The 15,736-nt window shown below is 56.4% G+C and overlaps 1 protein-coding gene across 1 annotated transcript; it reads right to left on the bottom strand.

Moving 5' to 3' along the window:
• Positions 1-8,621: 8,621 nt before the first annotated feature.
• LOC134153357 (cyclin-dependent kinase 4 inhibitor B-like) lies at positions 8,622-12,527 on the bottom strand. The gene is made up of 2 exons (XM_062599484.1): positions 12,387-12,527; positions 8,622-10,683 (listed from the first exon to the last, which is right to left on the bottom strand). The coding sequence occupies exons 1-2, from the start codon at positions 12,525-12,527 to the stop codon at positions 10,303-10,305; spliced, it is 522 nt and encodes a 173-aa protein (XP_062455468.1). The 3' UTR covers positions 8,622-10,302.
• Positions 12,528-15,736: the final 3,209 nt, after the last annotated feature.

The following is a 15,736-nucleotide window of genomic DNA, read 5'->3' as shown; positions in this document are numbered from 1 at the left end:
CGGGCAGCGCGGCCCCGACGGCTGCGGCAGCGCTGCTCCGCCTTCCTGCCTCGGCAAGGGGGGGGGAAGAGGGCCGGCGGAGGGGGCGTCCAGCCCCCCGGCAAAACCCGCGCCCCTCCGTGGTGCCTGCCCCACGGGCACGCCTCCCCGCGGGCAAGCTGCACGCGGGTGGCCGGCGGCAGCTTAAAAGCTGAATTTCGCAGCCTCCTGCGCGGCTGCTACTCCCGGGCCACCCCCCGCCCCCACGCCGAGGTGGGGGACGGTGCGGGCCGCACATCCCCGCTGCCCTCGACAGCGGCGGGAGCAGGTGCGCAGCGGCCGCGCAGCGGGCGCGGTGGGAGGGGAGGGAGGGAGAGCGGCCCGGGGCCGGGCTGCGGCTGCGGGAGCTCCTCGGCAGCGGCCCGATCTCATTGCTGCCTCCGCGGGGGAGCCCTGCCGTTCCCCCTGACACACCCCGGGGGCGGATTTGGGGTCTGGTCCCCCGCGGTCCAGCTCGCTACGGCCCGGCTCCCCCCAGGCAGCCCGGATGAGGAAGAGAGAGTTGTGCCCTGCAGGAAGTTTGTGATCCATCTAGTGGCAATCAGCAGAGGAGAGCTGCCTCGCTCAAGCCATCTCAGGAGGGCTTCTAGCAAACAGAAAAATCGTGGCATGACCAAACCAGCGCAAGGTGCAAGTCAAATCTCACCCTCGTGCACGTTTCCAGCCCCCAGAGGCTGTGGCAGTCCCCTCCGTCGACTCCCAAACCGACTCTCCCACTTGACCCCCAAAGTGCACGGCAGGCAGTTTCTCCCTGCCTTCCCCGCTCCCTTCCCCCCTCTATTCCTGCGTAAAGCAGCTTTCCCGTGCGGGGCTGCGGGGCCGCGGGCGGCCCCGTCGGTGCAGCGCAGCGCAGCGCGGCCCGGGCTGGCAGCGCTCCCCGCCCGCCGCTCCGCCGGCCCCCGCCTCGGACCTGGCCTGCACCAGGCACACACAACCCACCCCCTCTTAAAGGATCTATCCCCGCCTTACACACCCCAGACCTGTGCTTGGGTAAATTACAGGGTCAAGGAGGTGATCTCTGCATTTCTGAGTCTGAAACACTGCTTTGCTCGTAGCCACCGGTGAGCTCGGCAAGCTCTCAAAAAACACGTCTTTTAGTGAAGATGGGAAGAAAGAGAAAGTGCCTGTCAGCAGGAGCCTCAGTCTTTTCAGCCCTCTCATTCGGTGCTCGAGGCAGCAGCTGCCTTGGTGCCCCAAAACTCTGGGGCGGGCACGGCAGCGCACTCACTTCGCCCGCCGTCCGCCGAGCAGGGCTGACTTCGGGGGACACCGACGTGTGCCGCCACGGCCCCTCGCTCCGGGAGCCCACCGAAGCAGCCGGGCCCTGAGGGCGGTGAAGGCTTTGCAATCTGCCTCCCCATCAGCTTTATTTTCTTCCCCCGCCGGAGGAGCAAAGCAACCCCTTCGCAGGACAGTGCGGATAACCAAGCATTTCAGAGCTACAGCCAAGGTTCGGCAGTGATAAGCTCCAGAGAAATGAGCAGATACAGCAAATAGATTAGAGAAGTTTTTTTTTTCTTTTTGCACGCTAGTTCCCTATTTTTTTTTTTCGGGGGGGGGGGGGGGGGAAGAAGCGGGGGCCGCGATTCCCGCAGCAGCGGTGTCTGCCGCGCAAATGCGCCTTCGCTCACGTCGCCGTTCGCGCCGCTCCTGCCTCCCGAGCTCACCCGGGCCAGGCGCGGCCGCGCAGCTCGAGCCGCCAGGCGCGGCGAGCCCGCGCCCTCGGGCAAGAGGCGGCGGAGGCGTTTCCTGCCCACGGGGGTGCAGGGAAACTTCCTGATTCGGGGTCCCGCCGAGCGGGTCGGCCCGGACATTTCTGGGGAAAGCGGCGCGGCTGGGGGCAGGTGCTGGGGTGTTTTGGGCCTGGGCGCTGCCGCCCGGCAGGGACCTGGGCCGGGTAGGCGCGGGCGCCGGCTGTGCTGCAGGGGCTGGCGGACGATAAAAAGTAACCATCACACTTTAAAAATGAAATTAAAAACAGAAAAAAATAAATAAAAAGAAAGGCCGTAAGGTTTCAGCTGCTAGGGCTCAGAAAATAAGAGAAAAAAAGGCCCCCCACCCAGTCCTGCGCCCCGACAGGCGAAGCACCCTTCGCACGCTCTTTTTGACCGTGGGTCTGAACGAACGACAGGCATGAAGAGATAAATCCAAGGAAAAAAAATCCTATCTTGTATCTGTCAGGTGTTCTGACATCTTATATCTATCCTGTGGTGCGGCGGGGATGCATTTTGCCGTTGGCCGATCACGATTTCTGCGAAATAATATTGATAATAGATTTTATACTTTTACGTTTTTGCAAAAATTCATGCATATGTGTGTTTTTGTCAATATATAAATATGGTTATATATAGATACATGTATCCACTTATGCATCAAAACTTATACATTTATACGTCAAAATATTTTTAAGTGAAGAGTTTATTGTGGGAGTCGAAATGCCCATCTTAATTTGCGTGCTTTTGCAGGGTCCGTTAAAACATACAAAACCGCACGGTAGAGTCAAACAATAAACGGGACTCGGTGCTAGTGATTGCTGACCCTCCAAACCAGTTATCAACCCGTTAGGCTATAAAAACTACAGTATTAATTAACACTCCTAAAAATCGTACATATTTTTCTCCTACAAATGCAGGTCCTGCTTTTTGCAGTGCTAGTGCCAACCAGCGAGCTCATATGTGTCAAGAATAACACCCAGTCATATCTGAAGTTACAGAAATAATAGCTGAGTCAATGTTAATGCCTTTTAAAAACGACTCTGTGTTATACTTACACCGTTGGGGTGGGGGGAAGGACACTCCAAAGCTCCCCCCCCCCCACAAATAACCCCTTCATTTAGGTAATTTTCAGTGTGTGTTCCCGGAAAGGGTGCAGGCAGGGAGAAGATTACTTTACATGAAAAGAATGATCTCATCTTATTTTTCTCTCCTCATTTCTTTTTAAAATCATTATTTAACAACAGTCATATTTGACACTGAAAACAGATCCATATTAATACTACTGTACTGTGAACTTGAAATTTGATCTGAGATATTTTGATATTAGTACACAGGATAGAGATGGTAATTTCAGTTACTAAAAACAGTCATCTTTAGCAAATCGCCGTGTTTACACTCCATCAAGTACTATAATATTAGCGGGGAAAAAAGTTTTTGAAAATACGTACATGAATTATTTTATGTTCTAACAAATCCTTGGGCAAAATGTTAGGGTCGAATTAAAAATTATTAAAAATACAGACTATAGAAACAAAGTATTAGGATACTTTCGTCTCTAATTAGACAAAGAAAGGCTCGTGAGGAGTGAGTGTAGAGGGTGGAAAGGAAAGATTGCATGGAAGCAACCTTATTAAAAATTAGAGGGGAAAAAAGCCCGCCTTTTCGCAGTTATGCTAGGAATGGAACAAAACTCGGATGATTAGAAATAGCTAAACACTGTCTTCCATCTTAAAACCCCAGGACACTTGCAAAGATAACTAATTTTCTTTACACTTCTTGGGTAAAATAGCACCTTAATTTTAGAACCTCAGAAATTCAACCGGAGAAGCTTCTTGTTCTGGGTGACTTAAGAATTAAGAAATTCTTGTAAGAATATTCATTTTTCTGTTTTCTGAGTTATAAGTGTGTACACATTCTCAGGGAATAATTTCTGAATGTAGTCTGCTGCCTTAAATACATGTAAAATTTACCTAGACATTTATTTTTCTTATACATCACAAAAATTGTGTATTCATATTATTCCTGTCTCTCATTTTGGGTTATGGAGTCATAAAAATGTGAAACATCGTAATGGCTCCGGATAATCAGCTTACATTTTACAAAACAGCAACAAAAATAATTATGCATTTGACAGGCAAATATTCCCTTTCTTAAAAACTAAACAGCAAAACAAAGTCAAGTAGGAAAAAAAAGCAAAACCCGGTAAAACAGAAGAAAAAAGGAAAAAAGAATTAAGTTTACATTCTGCAAAAATAAGTCATTACACGACCAATTTTCTGTCTGCGAGCATAGCAGCCGGATTGCCTCTATCAGCCATTTTATAAGGGTAGCTGCCTGTCTCGGACACACTCGAGGTTAAAAAGCAGCTTCTTGACACCATTTCAGTGAGGGACGGTCTCCCTCTCTCTTTATTCCTCTTTCTCTTATTTTCCTCTGGAAGGAGCATCATTTTTTTCTCTGTTACACCTATTTAATTATGTGTTTTAATTTCGAACAAAGATTGAGAAAGGAGGTGCCTCTCTGAATACGAAATAGGAGCAAAAGAGCTCTTTTATATTTATGTGCAAGCTTTTATCTTCCCCGAATTAGATACACAAACTAATCCGAATACAAAGCAACCACCTTCCTACAAACTGTGTCCCGAAATATTATAATTCTGAGGTTCGCTTTCTGCGAGCAGCCAAAATGGTTATGTATTATTTGTGTGACTACATTATTGCATCTTATCGTGGACTGAGTACAGTTAGGCAAAAGGAGGAAAAAGTTTGATGTTTTTTAGATCAAACTACACAGTCTTCTTGTCTCGCTCCTCAGCAATCCCTTCAGAATTAGTTTTTCAGTATTAATTTAGCGAATATTTTAGAACTAACTGGTAATTTTAGCAGAACACAACCCCCTCCTCCCCAACGAGAAGCTAAATAAATAAAGCAGTATTTACAGCAAGTGTAGAAATAAAATTGTAGTAGGAGTTGTGCAGCAGGACCATGCTGCCTGATCCGAGAGTCTTTTTTTCTTTTTTTGTCTTAAATAGAGCAAATTTACTTCAAGATAATCAGTACCTACAGATTTGTGCTTTATTTTCGACACTGATGTTTTTTCGGTGTCTGTGAGTTTATGGGTGCTTTCTCCCCTATTTAGCGAAAGCTGAAGAAATTAGGCCTACTAAAAATGCACCAAAGTGGATATTTTAATTTAGCTAGAAAAATAAGAGGTCTAAAATAAAAGAAATCCCCACATTTGATGCTCAGAAAGAGCTCAAACTAACCTAACCGGAGCTCAGATCAGTCACACCATGAGTTAACTTTATCTCCGAACTTTGGGTTATGTATTTTGAAGGGTTTTCTTGTTTGTTTGTTTTTATCAAAAAAAAAAAAAAAAAGATTTATTTTCTGTACTTGTTTTTTGTTTTGGGCACTTGTTTCTACTTTCCTTCTCTTGTACCTCTATTTTTCTCTGTAGCTCCAGTGTGTGCTCTCGATTAGAGAAGGCTGAGGATTCCTCTAGAGATCCCCTATGAGGTTTTTGCAGAGTAACTCCCCAAAGCTCCTCAAACTTAACGGTCTCTCTGTTTTTCATTGTATATTTAATTGTTTGTGAAGGCTGAGGCCTAAGCTGCACTGTGTGAATCCTCAGAAACCCAGTTTTGCCCTCTGAAATCAGGCAAAAACCTCTAAAGGCTCCTGAAGCCTGGTTGTCTCTCAAGGTCCTGCCCATGTGCCTTTTAACTGCTTTTTCTCTGGCTGTTCGGCAGCTCTGCCCCTTATTGTGGATGTTTATGTAACAGCAAAGGAGCACAAAGTAGGCCAATATACTTCTCTGTCAGTTTTAACAGAGCGAGGTAATACATATTCGGAAAACAGTGGCCATTTTCTCTCTTCAGAGTAATAGTGCTGTTCCTGTTCGCAAGGAGCTGTCTGTAAATGTTGGGGGAGCGATCTTACTTTTTCTTTTAAAAGAGCCTTACCGAGCGAAGAAAAAAAGAAAAAAAATAACATTTTGCACGGGGGTAAAAGTGTTGGGGGGCAAAACAGTGGCGCCTGTCCAAAAAGAACCTGTCATTTTCTCCCGAGAAAGGCGGGGGGGGGGGGGGGGTGAAGAAAAAAAATAAATAAAATAACAGCTGCTGCAGCGGGGCGGCCCCGCAGCGCTGCGCGCTCCCGCCTCCGCCCGGCGCTGCGCGGCGCGGTGCCGCTGCCTACCTGCTCCCGGCGGGGCCCGCTCTCCGGCCGCGCGTCCTCCGCAGCACGAGCACCAGCGCCAGGCGGGGCGGCCGCGGCCGCGGCAGCGCGCGGCGCAGCCCGCGCAGCAGGGCCCAGCCCAGCGCCCGCGCGCGCGGCCGGCTCCCTGCGCGCCGGTACCGCACGGTGCACGTTATCCGCCGGCGCATGGCCGCGCAGCGGGCGCCGGCCGAGCCGCGGCCCGACGTGCCGCGGCGGGCGGAGCGGGAGCGGGAGCGGGAGCGCCTCCCGGGCGGGCGCAGGGGCGCGTCGCCCTCCCTTCATCGCCGAGCCGCGACTCGCTCTTTTCTTTCCCTCTCCCCCCCCGCCCCGCTCCTTTTTTTTTTTTTTTTCTTTTTTTTTTCCGTTTGGTCGATCGCGACTCCGCGCCCCCCTCCCCTCCCCCTCCCCCCCGGACCCTAAACGCCTCCCACGATGATGATGATGATGGTGGTGGTGGTGATGATGGTGGCTCCGGCGACGCAGCAGCGGGCGCGGGAGGCGCCGGGGGGGCCGCGGGAGGCGGCCGCGGGCTCGGCGCCCTCCGGCGGGCCCCGGCGCCCCCCCGGCCGCGGAGGGCGGCCAATGGCAGGGCGCTGCGGCGCTTTCAAATAAAGCCTTGACGACACGGCGGAGCCTCCCCCGCCCCCCCGCACGCCGCCTCCCGCCCCCCCGGCCTCTCTTTCACTTTTTTTTTTTTTTTTGCTTTTTTATTTTTTTTTTTGCTCCCCCCCCGTTCCCCGCTCCGGGGGCGGCGGGCGCCGAGCGGCGCCGGGGTCGCGGCGCGTCCCCGCGTCCCCGTGTCACCCCCCCCCTCCCCGTGCGGCTAGCGGATCCCTGCCGCTTTAAAAGCGCACGGCAATATCGTCCCGGGCGAGCAGCTATTTCCTTGTCACATGGTCATTTGAACGCGACGCGGGGCCGTTGCGTAGCGGAGGGGGGGAAAAAAAGCAAAGAAAAAAAATAAAAAAAGCGGATCTCTTCTGCCCCCCGCTCCGGTAACAGAAACGGGTAATTAACTGTTTTCTCGCCCCCACCGCGCTCCCGCCGCGCTCTAGGGTGGAAGCGTCTATTTTTGGACGGGGGAGGAGGGGAGGGGGGAGAAGCCGAGCGAAAGCGCAGAAAAAGCCCCATGCAACCCCAACCTGGCGCCCGCGCGCGGCTCCGCACCCACGGCGCCACGGGCAGCGCGGGCGGGGGGCAGCGCGGGTGGGCGGCCGCGCGGAGAGGGGTCAGCGTGGGCTTGTAGCGCCGAGGGGCGGGCAGCGCGAGGGGGGCACCGCGGGGAGGGGGGGTTTTGGCGGGGAGGGGGACATCGCGGGGGCGCTGGGGGCTGTCGCCCCTCTGCACCCCCCGCCCCTCTGTGCGCGCCCTGGACCCCTCTTCCCCCTCCCGCTCGGGCGAGGACTGATAACGCCGGTGTTAGCGGGGACTTCCTCCTTTTGCCCGGGCGCGGAGCGACAGCAGCAGCAAGGCTAGTAAACGGGCCGGTAAGGTTTTCTCCCTCCACCGCGCCCGATTTCGAGCCTGGGAAATGAGTGACTGAAAACTGCCATTTCGAAATGAAAGTAGCTCTTCGATAGCTCCCGCTGTGCTGGCGGCACCTCGCCGACAGGGAGGGCGAAATGGGGCGGAATGAGCGTCTGACGCGCGGTGCAGGTGCCGCAGCGGCGGTGGGAGGGTGAGCTCAGCTCTGCCCCTAGGAGCTCAGCACCCGCAAACACCGGCTGCGTGGCCGAGCGAGGGCCGAGCACGGTCCCTGCGCCCCGGGCGCACGCAGAGCGCGCTGTGGTTACTGTTTTTCGTGGAAATACGAAATTACGTTTGAGATACTGGCTGAAGAGTAAACTGCGGGCTTAAACCCAGTGATTTTAGGGCTTTCTCGGATTATTGCTGCTGCTCGTTGTTGCTAATTGCTATCGTTATCATTTTTAGAGAGGACTCCGAGCCCTGGAGCCGGTGCTGCTGCCACGGTGAAATTGGGGGTGCCCGGGAAGCTCCTCGCAGGGTGCTGCGGCCGGAGGGGTCCGGGTCGGGGACCCCGCTGCTCCCCAGGGTGAGTCCCCTCCGTGGGCCTGGACCGGGCGAGCGACCCGGAGGTGCTGCGCGGAGCGGAGTGGCAGCAACGGGGAATTTAGCCCCGCTGAGTGCGAGGGCGTGATCCGCTCTTTTCATGAGCTCAGGCTAGCGGAGATGGTTATTTGTTTGCCGATTTTTGTGCGTCCTCATCATTATTGTTATCGCTACTATTACTATTATTTTTATTCTGGATAATTATTATTTCGTAAACTGTAACGAAAATACTCCGAGATCTTATATCGAATTATCTCTGCAGCCTGGTAAAAAAGAGCTGGTAGCGTGGGAATCCTCGTCTAACTGAAATCGGAGGTGCGGTTTGCTAGGTGAGCCTTCCCCGCACTTTTCTGTCCGCAGAGACGCCCAGGCTCCAGCTGGGTCCTCACCCAGCGCCGGGGTCCAGTGCTATTTGTATTCTCGGAATGCTTATGCAGAATAGGCATATGTATTTAATGTGCTATGCATACTTTATAAGCATACAATGTAGTTTTAATTAAACACGAGCGTGTAACATAAACTAATCGATAAGCAAATATATATTTTAATACATAATTATAGTAATACACTTCACATAAATACCTATTGTGTATATCTTACGTATTATGTATATGCTTTGCATATATAAACGACATAACTATGTATTTATAGAGATTGCAAGTTTTCATGAAATAATCGTACGGTATGCATTGTAAGAAATTATATTAGAATGAATTATATATTAATAAGTTAAATATTATAATATTTTTTACGTGTGAAATATCAAGTAGTCGAAGACTGAGAATGCCAACGGAAGAGCAGTCTTTTTCCCTTTAACTCTGCACGGGTAGCCCTACGAAGTGCTGAGGAGTTAGTCCGTGGAGTAAAACGAGAACGCTCTCTATATTCCTCCTTGCTTACCCTTCTCTATCCCTAACAGGTTAGAAATGCTAACGCGAAGGGATCCGAGGTCCCGTGGCCCTTTCCTCTGTGCAGGAGCAGAGTAGAAGACCCGTGCGATGCTCTCACGCCGCCTCGCTCTTCCTTGCTCTCCCCTGCGGGGATTTCCTGCTCCTGCTGATATTAGCGTGCTAAGCACAGCACCTGACGCGCGGGCTGGAAACGCAGTTTTTGTTTTGCTTTTCGCTGTCCTGCCCATTTTTGTGGGGCCAGGTGTGTCCTCGGTGCAGATTTGGGAAAGGCAGGAGCGCGCCCGCACCTCTGCAGGGCCGATGTGCTTTTCATGGCCGCTCTCTGCTCTGGCACGAAGGTCTCGGTCGAGAGCTCCTGCGGGGGGAGGTTTTTGCTGTGGCTTGTTGACTTCCCCGAGCCAACTCTCAGGTTCCTCATGCTGGGGCAGCCAGTGAAATATGCATAAAGTCTGAAATAATTAATCGAGAAAAGAAAAGTCCCCCGCCCCGGGAGCGCATTCGTTACAATGTAAGAGCTTTCTGGCTTCATTTCTTCTTGGCCAAACGTGCCACATCGGAGCAGCTTGAGGAAAGCCGGGGGCTAAGTTTCGACGTCCAACTTTTAATTTTCAGCGCCACGAAGCCTTCATTTTGTAACCGTCATGATTCTTTCAAAATACTGTTAAACTTCAATTAACTCAGGGAAGGTCACTTGCTAGGTTGCTAAAACACCTTTTACTTCAAGCGAGGGCGATCTCGGGCTTGCAGAGACACACATCTTGCCTTATTTTCTCCTTCAGGTCCCATGTTTACTAACACTGCCTTCATGAAACGAGCCACGGATGCGCCACGGGCCCGTGCACAGACATGCACCGCATCTTACGTAGTTCTAAGAAGGTATTTACAAAAGCCGCGATCGCACCAGAAAGCTTTAATCCCCCGCTCTCCCAGCCGGTTTTGCTAGGAAGAGGCTGTGATCGGGCTTAGAGCCGTGAGCCCGATTTAGCTTAAATCAGAATCAAACGGGGAGCAACTAGGTCGGGCTCGGCAGAGCACCAGCCCCTCCCGTCCCCTTGGGGCGGAGAGCCCAGCTTTCAGCCGCCCCCTCGGGAGCGCGGGCGGGGGACGCGAGGGGAGGAGGGTGTGCAGAAAGCCCGGGCACAGCGCGAAGGGCTCATTGCGTCAGCCGGGGAGTGTAGGTTTCCTTCAAAATTATTTCTTCATGGTGTCCGGACTCTCGTCTGAGAGGGGCGCGTCATTTCGAGCGCAAACCTAACGCGCAGACATGTGCAAAGAATACGATGTGAAGAACGCATACGGCGCTTGTCCTTAGTGCATCCAAGTGGGGAAACGCACCTGGGGCATTATTTACAAACTCTTATCACCGCTCCGCTTCTTACCTCCGGAGACGAGCGCGGGCAGTGCGTTGGGGGCAGGCGGCGGTGGGGCAGCGCAGGGGGCTGCAGCGCGGGGAGCATCCGCCGGGGCGGCGGGGGGCGGCGGGTGCCGCAGGTAGCGGCCCACGGGGCCGTGCGGGCCCCCCGCCGCCACGTCGAGGGGGAGGCGGCCGCGGCCGTCGGGCAGGTCGAGGCGCGCCCCGGCGCGGTGCAGCGCCGCCAGCGTCTCCACGAAGCCGGCGCGGGCCGCGTCGTGCGCCGGGAAGCAGCCGGTGCGCGGGTCGGCGCGGTTCGGGTCGGCTCCGCGCTGCAGCAGCAGCTCGGCCACCCGCGGGCTGCCCAGCATCATGACCTGCGGGGAGAGAGGCCGTCAGGGCCCGCGCCGAGCGGCCGCCGCCCCCTCCGTCGACGAAGGCCAGCTCCACGCAGGACACGCTTTCCTCCCGCGGGAGCCGGACAGCACCAGGCCCCGTGCGGGGAAACAAGCGGCGAGAAGGCTGAGTAGGCCCAGGGAGGAGCCGAGCAAGCGCCGCGGACCGAGCAGCAGCGCTTTGCAGCCGCGATAAACCCTCCCTTTTCCGCGCCCCGGGACCCGGCGGGGCAGAGCGGCCGGGAGCGAAGCGGCCCTCGGCGGCGGTGCGCGGGGGGAAGCGTGGGGCAGAGCGCGAAATCCGCTCTTTCTTCTAAAATTGCCCCCTGGCACCACCAAACCACCCCTCCAAAGCCGGAGGCGATTCCGAGACTTTTTTAACGGCGAGCGTGCGGCGACGACCCTCCCGCGGCTGGCGGCACCGGGAAGTCGTCCCGGGCCCCGGGAGCCAGCTCCTGCTCCGGCGGCTTTTCCACGAGGTACTCGGCAAGGGGACGTGAGTGCGCCGGCAGCGCGGCTCCCACCCTTCCCTTTGCCTTCGGAGAGACCCCAGAGGCAGCCCTTTCCCTAGCCCCGGCCCGGCTACGGCACCGACACGCCTCGCAGCTTCCTGCTGGTTACAGTTGCTTTCTAAACTGGATCCTTCCCAGCCCAGCCGGTAGCGCGTCTAGCTCAGTCTAAATATATGCTGCACAAAGGTGCAGAGAAAACAAGTCGGAGGACAGGGTCATAGGTGTATTTCGTGTGAAATACTGCACCGACATTTTATAGGAGAGACTTTTACAAACGCTGGCCCTGTATCTTAAATTATTACCACTGGATTATACCAGTTTCGTTTTATTTTGAAAACTTAAAACGAAGCTGGCTAGACCTGCTCCGGAAATTTCCTCAAGTTGTGTAAATCTAGTTTCTGGTATTCCTCCAGGCACTACACGTTATAATACATTCACGCGCCTGTAAAATGGGGCACAGCAATCCTGTGGAGAGTGCTACCTGCGTACCTGGAGTGCTCTGCACAGGAAGACGATCGCACCCTCATGTTTCTGCTCATAAGGCTCAGTGAATATATCGCGAAGGTCACCGAAGATTTTTGGTGTGTGAGAAATCAGGGAAGAAAGGTGTATAAAGCAGAAGGCAAGGTATGACAGAAGGCTAATTCTTTCTGAAAAGGTGACTCGTTACTTTTTTTTTTCGTGCATTTATGGGGCAATGAGCATTAAAGCTCTCGGTTTTGAGTCATACCATCTCAGCTGGTTAAAATAAAGTCTAGGGTTGCTAAAACTAAAACTTCTCTGATGCGGCCGTCGCAAACTTTCACCCTTGCAGGGAGGCTGGAGCAACCGCTTCCCCGCACCTCCTCGAGAGCGGCAGGGCACCACCGTCCGCCGGCGCCTGCCTGGGGCGGCCGCAGAGACCCCCGCGCCCGCGCAGGCAGCAGCGGCGCGGCTGCGCGCCGGGGGCGAGGCGAGGCGGCACGGGGTGCCCACTTGCGCCTCCCCCGGCCCGGCCCCGGCCCCGGTCCCGGCCCCGGCCCCGGCCCCGGCCCCGGCCCCGGCCGGGAGCCTGCACGCCGGGCTGCCCTCGCGGGGGCGCCGGGCTGCCGGGCTGCCTACCTCGGCCACGGCTGCGGCCCCGGCAACGTGGGCGCCGCGGGCTGCGGGGATGCTCGGGCGCGGCCGTCCTACCTGGATGGGGGTCCGGCCGTAGGAGTTGACGGCGTTGGCGTCCGCCCCGTCGTCCAGGATCTCCTTCACGCGCTGCAGGTCGCCGCGGGCGGCGGCGTTGGCCAGCTCGTCCGCCGCCGCGGTCCCCGCCCGCCGCGCCATGCCCCGCCGCGGCCGCGGCGCCTTACGTCGGACCGCCGCCGGGCACGGGGGAGCCACGCGCCCGCCGCGCCGCCGTCCCGCGCCGCCGGGCGCCCGCCGCCACGCCGTCCCGCGCGGGGCCCCCAGCCCATGGGGGCACCCGGCCCGGCTGGCGCCGCCCGCCCTCGCCCCCGGGCAGCGCCCCCGGCCCCTGCCGCGGAGCGCCCGCGGCTGTGTCGCCGCCGGGAGCCGCCTCCACCTGCGCGGACGCGAGCGCCGCCGCGGCGCCCGGGGCTTGTTTTCCTCGCGCGGCTGGAGCCGCGCCCCGCCGCGCCGCCCCGGCGAACCCCGCCCCGCGCCGCCCCGCGCCGCCCCGCGGGCCACTGATGTCACCGTCACACGCGCGCTCGCCCCTGCGGCCGCGGGGGGCCGCGGCCGCCCAGCGCTGCCGGGCAGGGCGGCGCGGCCCGCCGGCGCATGCGCCGCGCGTGGGGGGCTCGCCCGGCCTCGGGGCGCGGGGGCGGCGGCCTTCCGCGCGTGGAGCGCCGCGGCGGGGAGTGTTCGGCCCTTGGGACGCGGCGGCGGCGAGCGTTCAGCGCGTGGGACGCCGCGACCGTGAGCGTTCGGCGCGTGGAACGCGGCGATTGTGAGCGCTCGGCGCGTGGAACGCCGCGGCCGTGAGCGTTCGGCGCGTGGAACGCGGCGGCAGGGAGCGTTCGGCCCGTGGAACGCCGCGGCCGTGAGCGCTCGGCGCGTGGAACGCGGCGGCAGGGAGCGCTCGGCGCGTGGAACGCGGCGGCAGGGAGCGCTCGGCGCGTGGAACGCGGCGGCAGGGAGCGCTCGGCGCGTGGAACGCGGCGGCAGGGAGCGCTCGGCGCGCGGGAGGAGGCCGCGGCGCTGTGAGCCTGGCCGGCTGCAGCGAGCTACTGCTGCCTCTTGCTCTCCGGGGCTGGCGCGCAGTGCCTTAACCGCGTCCGGCGTTGCGGTTTCTGTTTATTTCTCTCCTCCAGTCCCTTTCTTTTTCCTTTTTTTCCCTCCTCTTTTCCATATTTTTTTCCCTTTTCTCCTCCTCCCCCCCCCCCTTTTATAATGTTTCCTCCGCTTGTTCTGCGGCGGCGGCTCAGCAGAGGAGGGCGGGAGCGGTGGTAGGGGGACGCCGTCGCGAAGAAGCCTTTACTTGGAGCAGCTGCTCGGAGGACGCAGTCGGCGAGCGCCCAGCAGCCCGCCCTGCCGCCCCCGCTCCCGGTCCGCAAGGCCGGTGGTCCCCAGTCCCCCGGCCACGGGAGTAGAGGCAGCGGCGCGTGGGTCCTCACAGCCCGGCGGGGCAGCGCGGGGCTGGCCGCGGGGCCACGGTCCGCTGCCCACCCTGGTGTCCCCGGCCGCCTTCGGGCCCCGCAGAGCCGCGCTCTCCCCTGCCGCGTCCCCAAACACCTCTCGGACACAGGTTCACAACGCGGCACCCACGGAAGTTCAGGGGGAGCCTGTCCACTCTTCCCTGTTTTCCCAGTTCACGTTGCAAGCTCTTGAGTGGAGACTGTACAAACGCACAGCAAAAGGCAGCGTACAGAGCCACGGAGAGCCTGTGGCCATGAATGAAATGCAGCTGCGAAGTCTCCGCCTCCCCCCCCGAAACAGTTATTTTTAAAAACTAGGCTGAGACTTTGAACCTTTCCTACAAGCAACAGCATAGAGAATGGACAATGGACGTTGATCTGTGCGTCGAAATATGCGCACAATTCTAGTACGCCCTGGTCAACTAATAAACGTGCGGCGCCTAAACCTTCAGTCCGCAGAGACTCACAAACAGAACTGCACGCTGAATATATTCCTGTCTGTACGTGCGCCCACGCATCTGCGATACGGCGGCGGGGCGGACGGGCTCAGCTGCAGAAGGACTCCAGCCCCCCCCGTTCTTTTTTCCTCTGACCCCCGCAGTGTTCCCACGGGGCGCCGTGTTTTTCTCTCGGCAAACACGAGCGGGGCCGCGCAAGCCGCGCTCTCTCCCCGCGTCGCCCCCGCGCTGCGCTGCGGCGCGTTGGCGTTGCGGGGCGTTGGCGTTAGCGTTGCGGGGCGTCGGCGGCGTCGGCGGCGCGGCGGCAGCACCAGGGACAGCTCCGCGCGGCGGGCCCGCTCCCGCGGCGGGCTCCGCGCGGCCGCGGAAAGGCGGCGCTCCCCCGCGCCGAGCGGGCTTGCGGCGGGCCTGGCGGAAGGAAGGCTTGCTTGGAAACGTTTCGGGGGACAAGGCGGTGCTTTGGACTAAAGGTCTGCGTTTTTCACAAGCCCCCGAGCCTCACGGTATTTACTCGCTATCACCCTTTTGATCAAAGTTCTGCGGCAGAAAAACATGGAGGAGCTGAAAATAGAAACAGCCCTTGCTGCGCCACAGAATTACTGTGTTGATAAAGGGCACTGCTGGACAAGTTTTTATTGCTCTAAACTCGCTATAATAACAAATAAACAATGTTTGTGCTGCAGATCTTGCATCGAAGTCTCGCTGTATTTACAAATAAATGATGTGTTTGTGTTACAAAGGCAATTCAAGATTTCTTGGGTCTCATTATGCTTGGTATTATGTAAGTAATATCAAGCACAATGAGACCCAAGAAACCTTGATTTGCATCAGAGAAGACAGGAGCTAAATAAAAGTGCCCTTGCTTCTGTTACAGTGACAAGTCATGAAAGTGACCTATTTCATCACCTTAATACACCTACATGTGACTTCTGTGTGAAGTGTTAAGTTTGTTTCTGGCTTTATTTGCAGTGCTTGGCATGTTCCTGTAATTTCATCAGTTCAGCACCAAATTCTGCTCCACTCACACTGAGTAATATTTTTATGTGCAAGCTTATAGAAATGGGTGGAGTTCCATTCATGATGAAGTGCTGCATGATATAAATACTTGCTTCTGGCTAAACAATTGAGCATTTATATACAGTTCGGTGGTTTCCTAATGTTCCAACTTGCTCTTTCATTAATAGTTACATTCCTGCTGAAGTGTTGGCTGGCATAGAAATGAGAAAATAAAGGTATTTCAGAGCTGTATAGTTAAAAAGAAAAGAAAAGGAAGAGTTAAATGTGTACACTTTGGTATGGACTGCTGTACAGTGGAAAACCTCAAGCAGTTAAAATATAGTTAGGTCTTAAAAACACTGGAAACCAGTTTTAGCAACAGCTGGAGTGAACAACAACATGGCAGAATCAATTCAGTAGATGCAGTATACTGAGCCTGATT

This window comes from Rhea pennata, chromosome Z (assembly GCF_028389875.1).
Source record: "Rhea pennata isolate bPtePen1 chromosome Z, bPtePen1.pri, whole genome shotgun sequence".
Classification (NCBI taxonomy): Eukaryota; Metazoa; Chordata; class Aves; order Rheiformes; family Rheidae; genus Rhea; species Rhea pennata.
The sequence above is the reverse complement of the archived record's forward strand: the minus strand, read 5'-3'. Positions and strand labels throughout refer to the sequence as shown.

Bases quoted from the DNA above. Each gene is read 5' to 3' on its own strand.
- LOC134153357 (XM_062599484.1), bottom strand. From the start codon at position 12,527: ATGGCGCGGCGGGCGGGGACCGCGGCGGCGGACGAGCTGGCCAACGCC. The intron at 10,684-12,386 runs GTAGGACGGCCG...CTCTCCCCGCAG, and splicing joins ACGGCCGGACCCCCATCCAG to GTCATGATGCTGGGCAGCCC.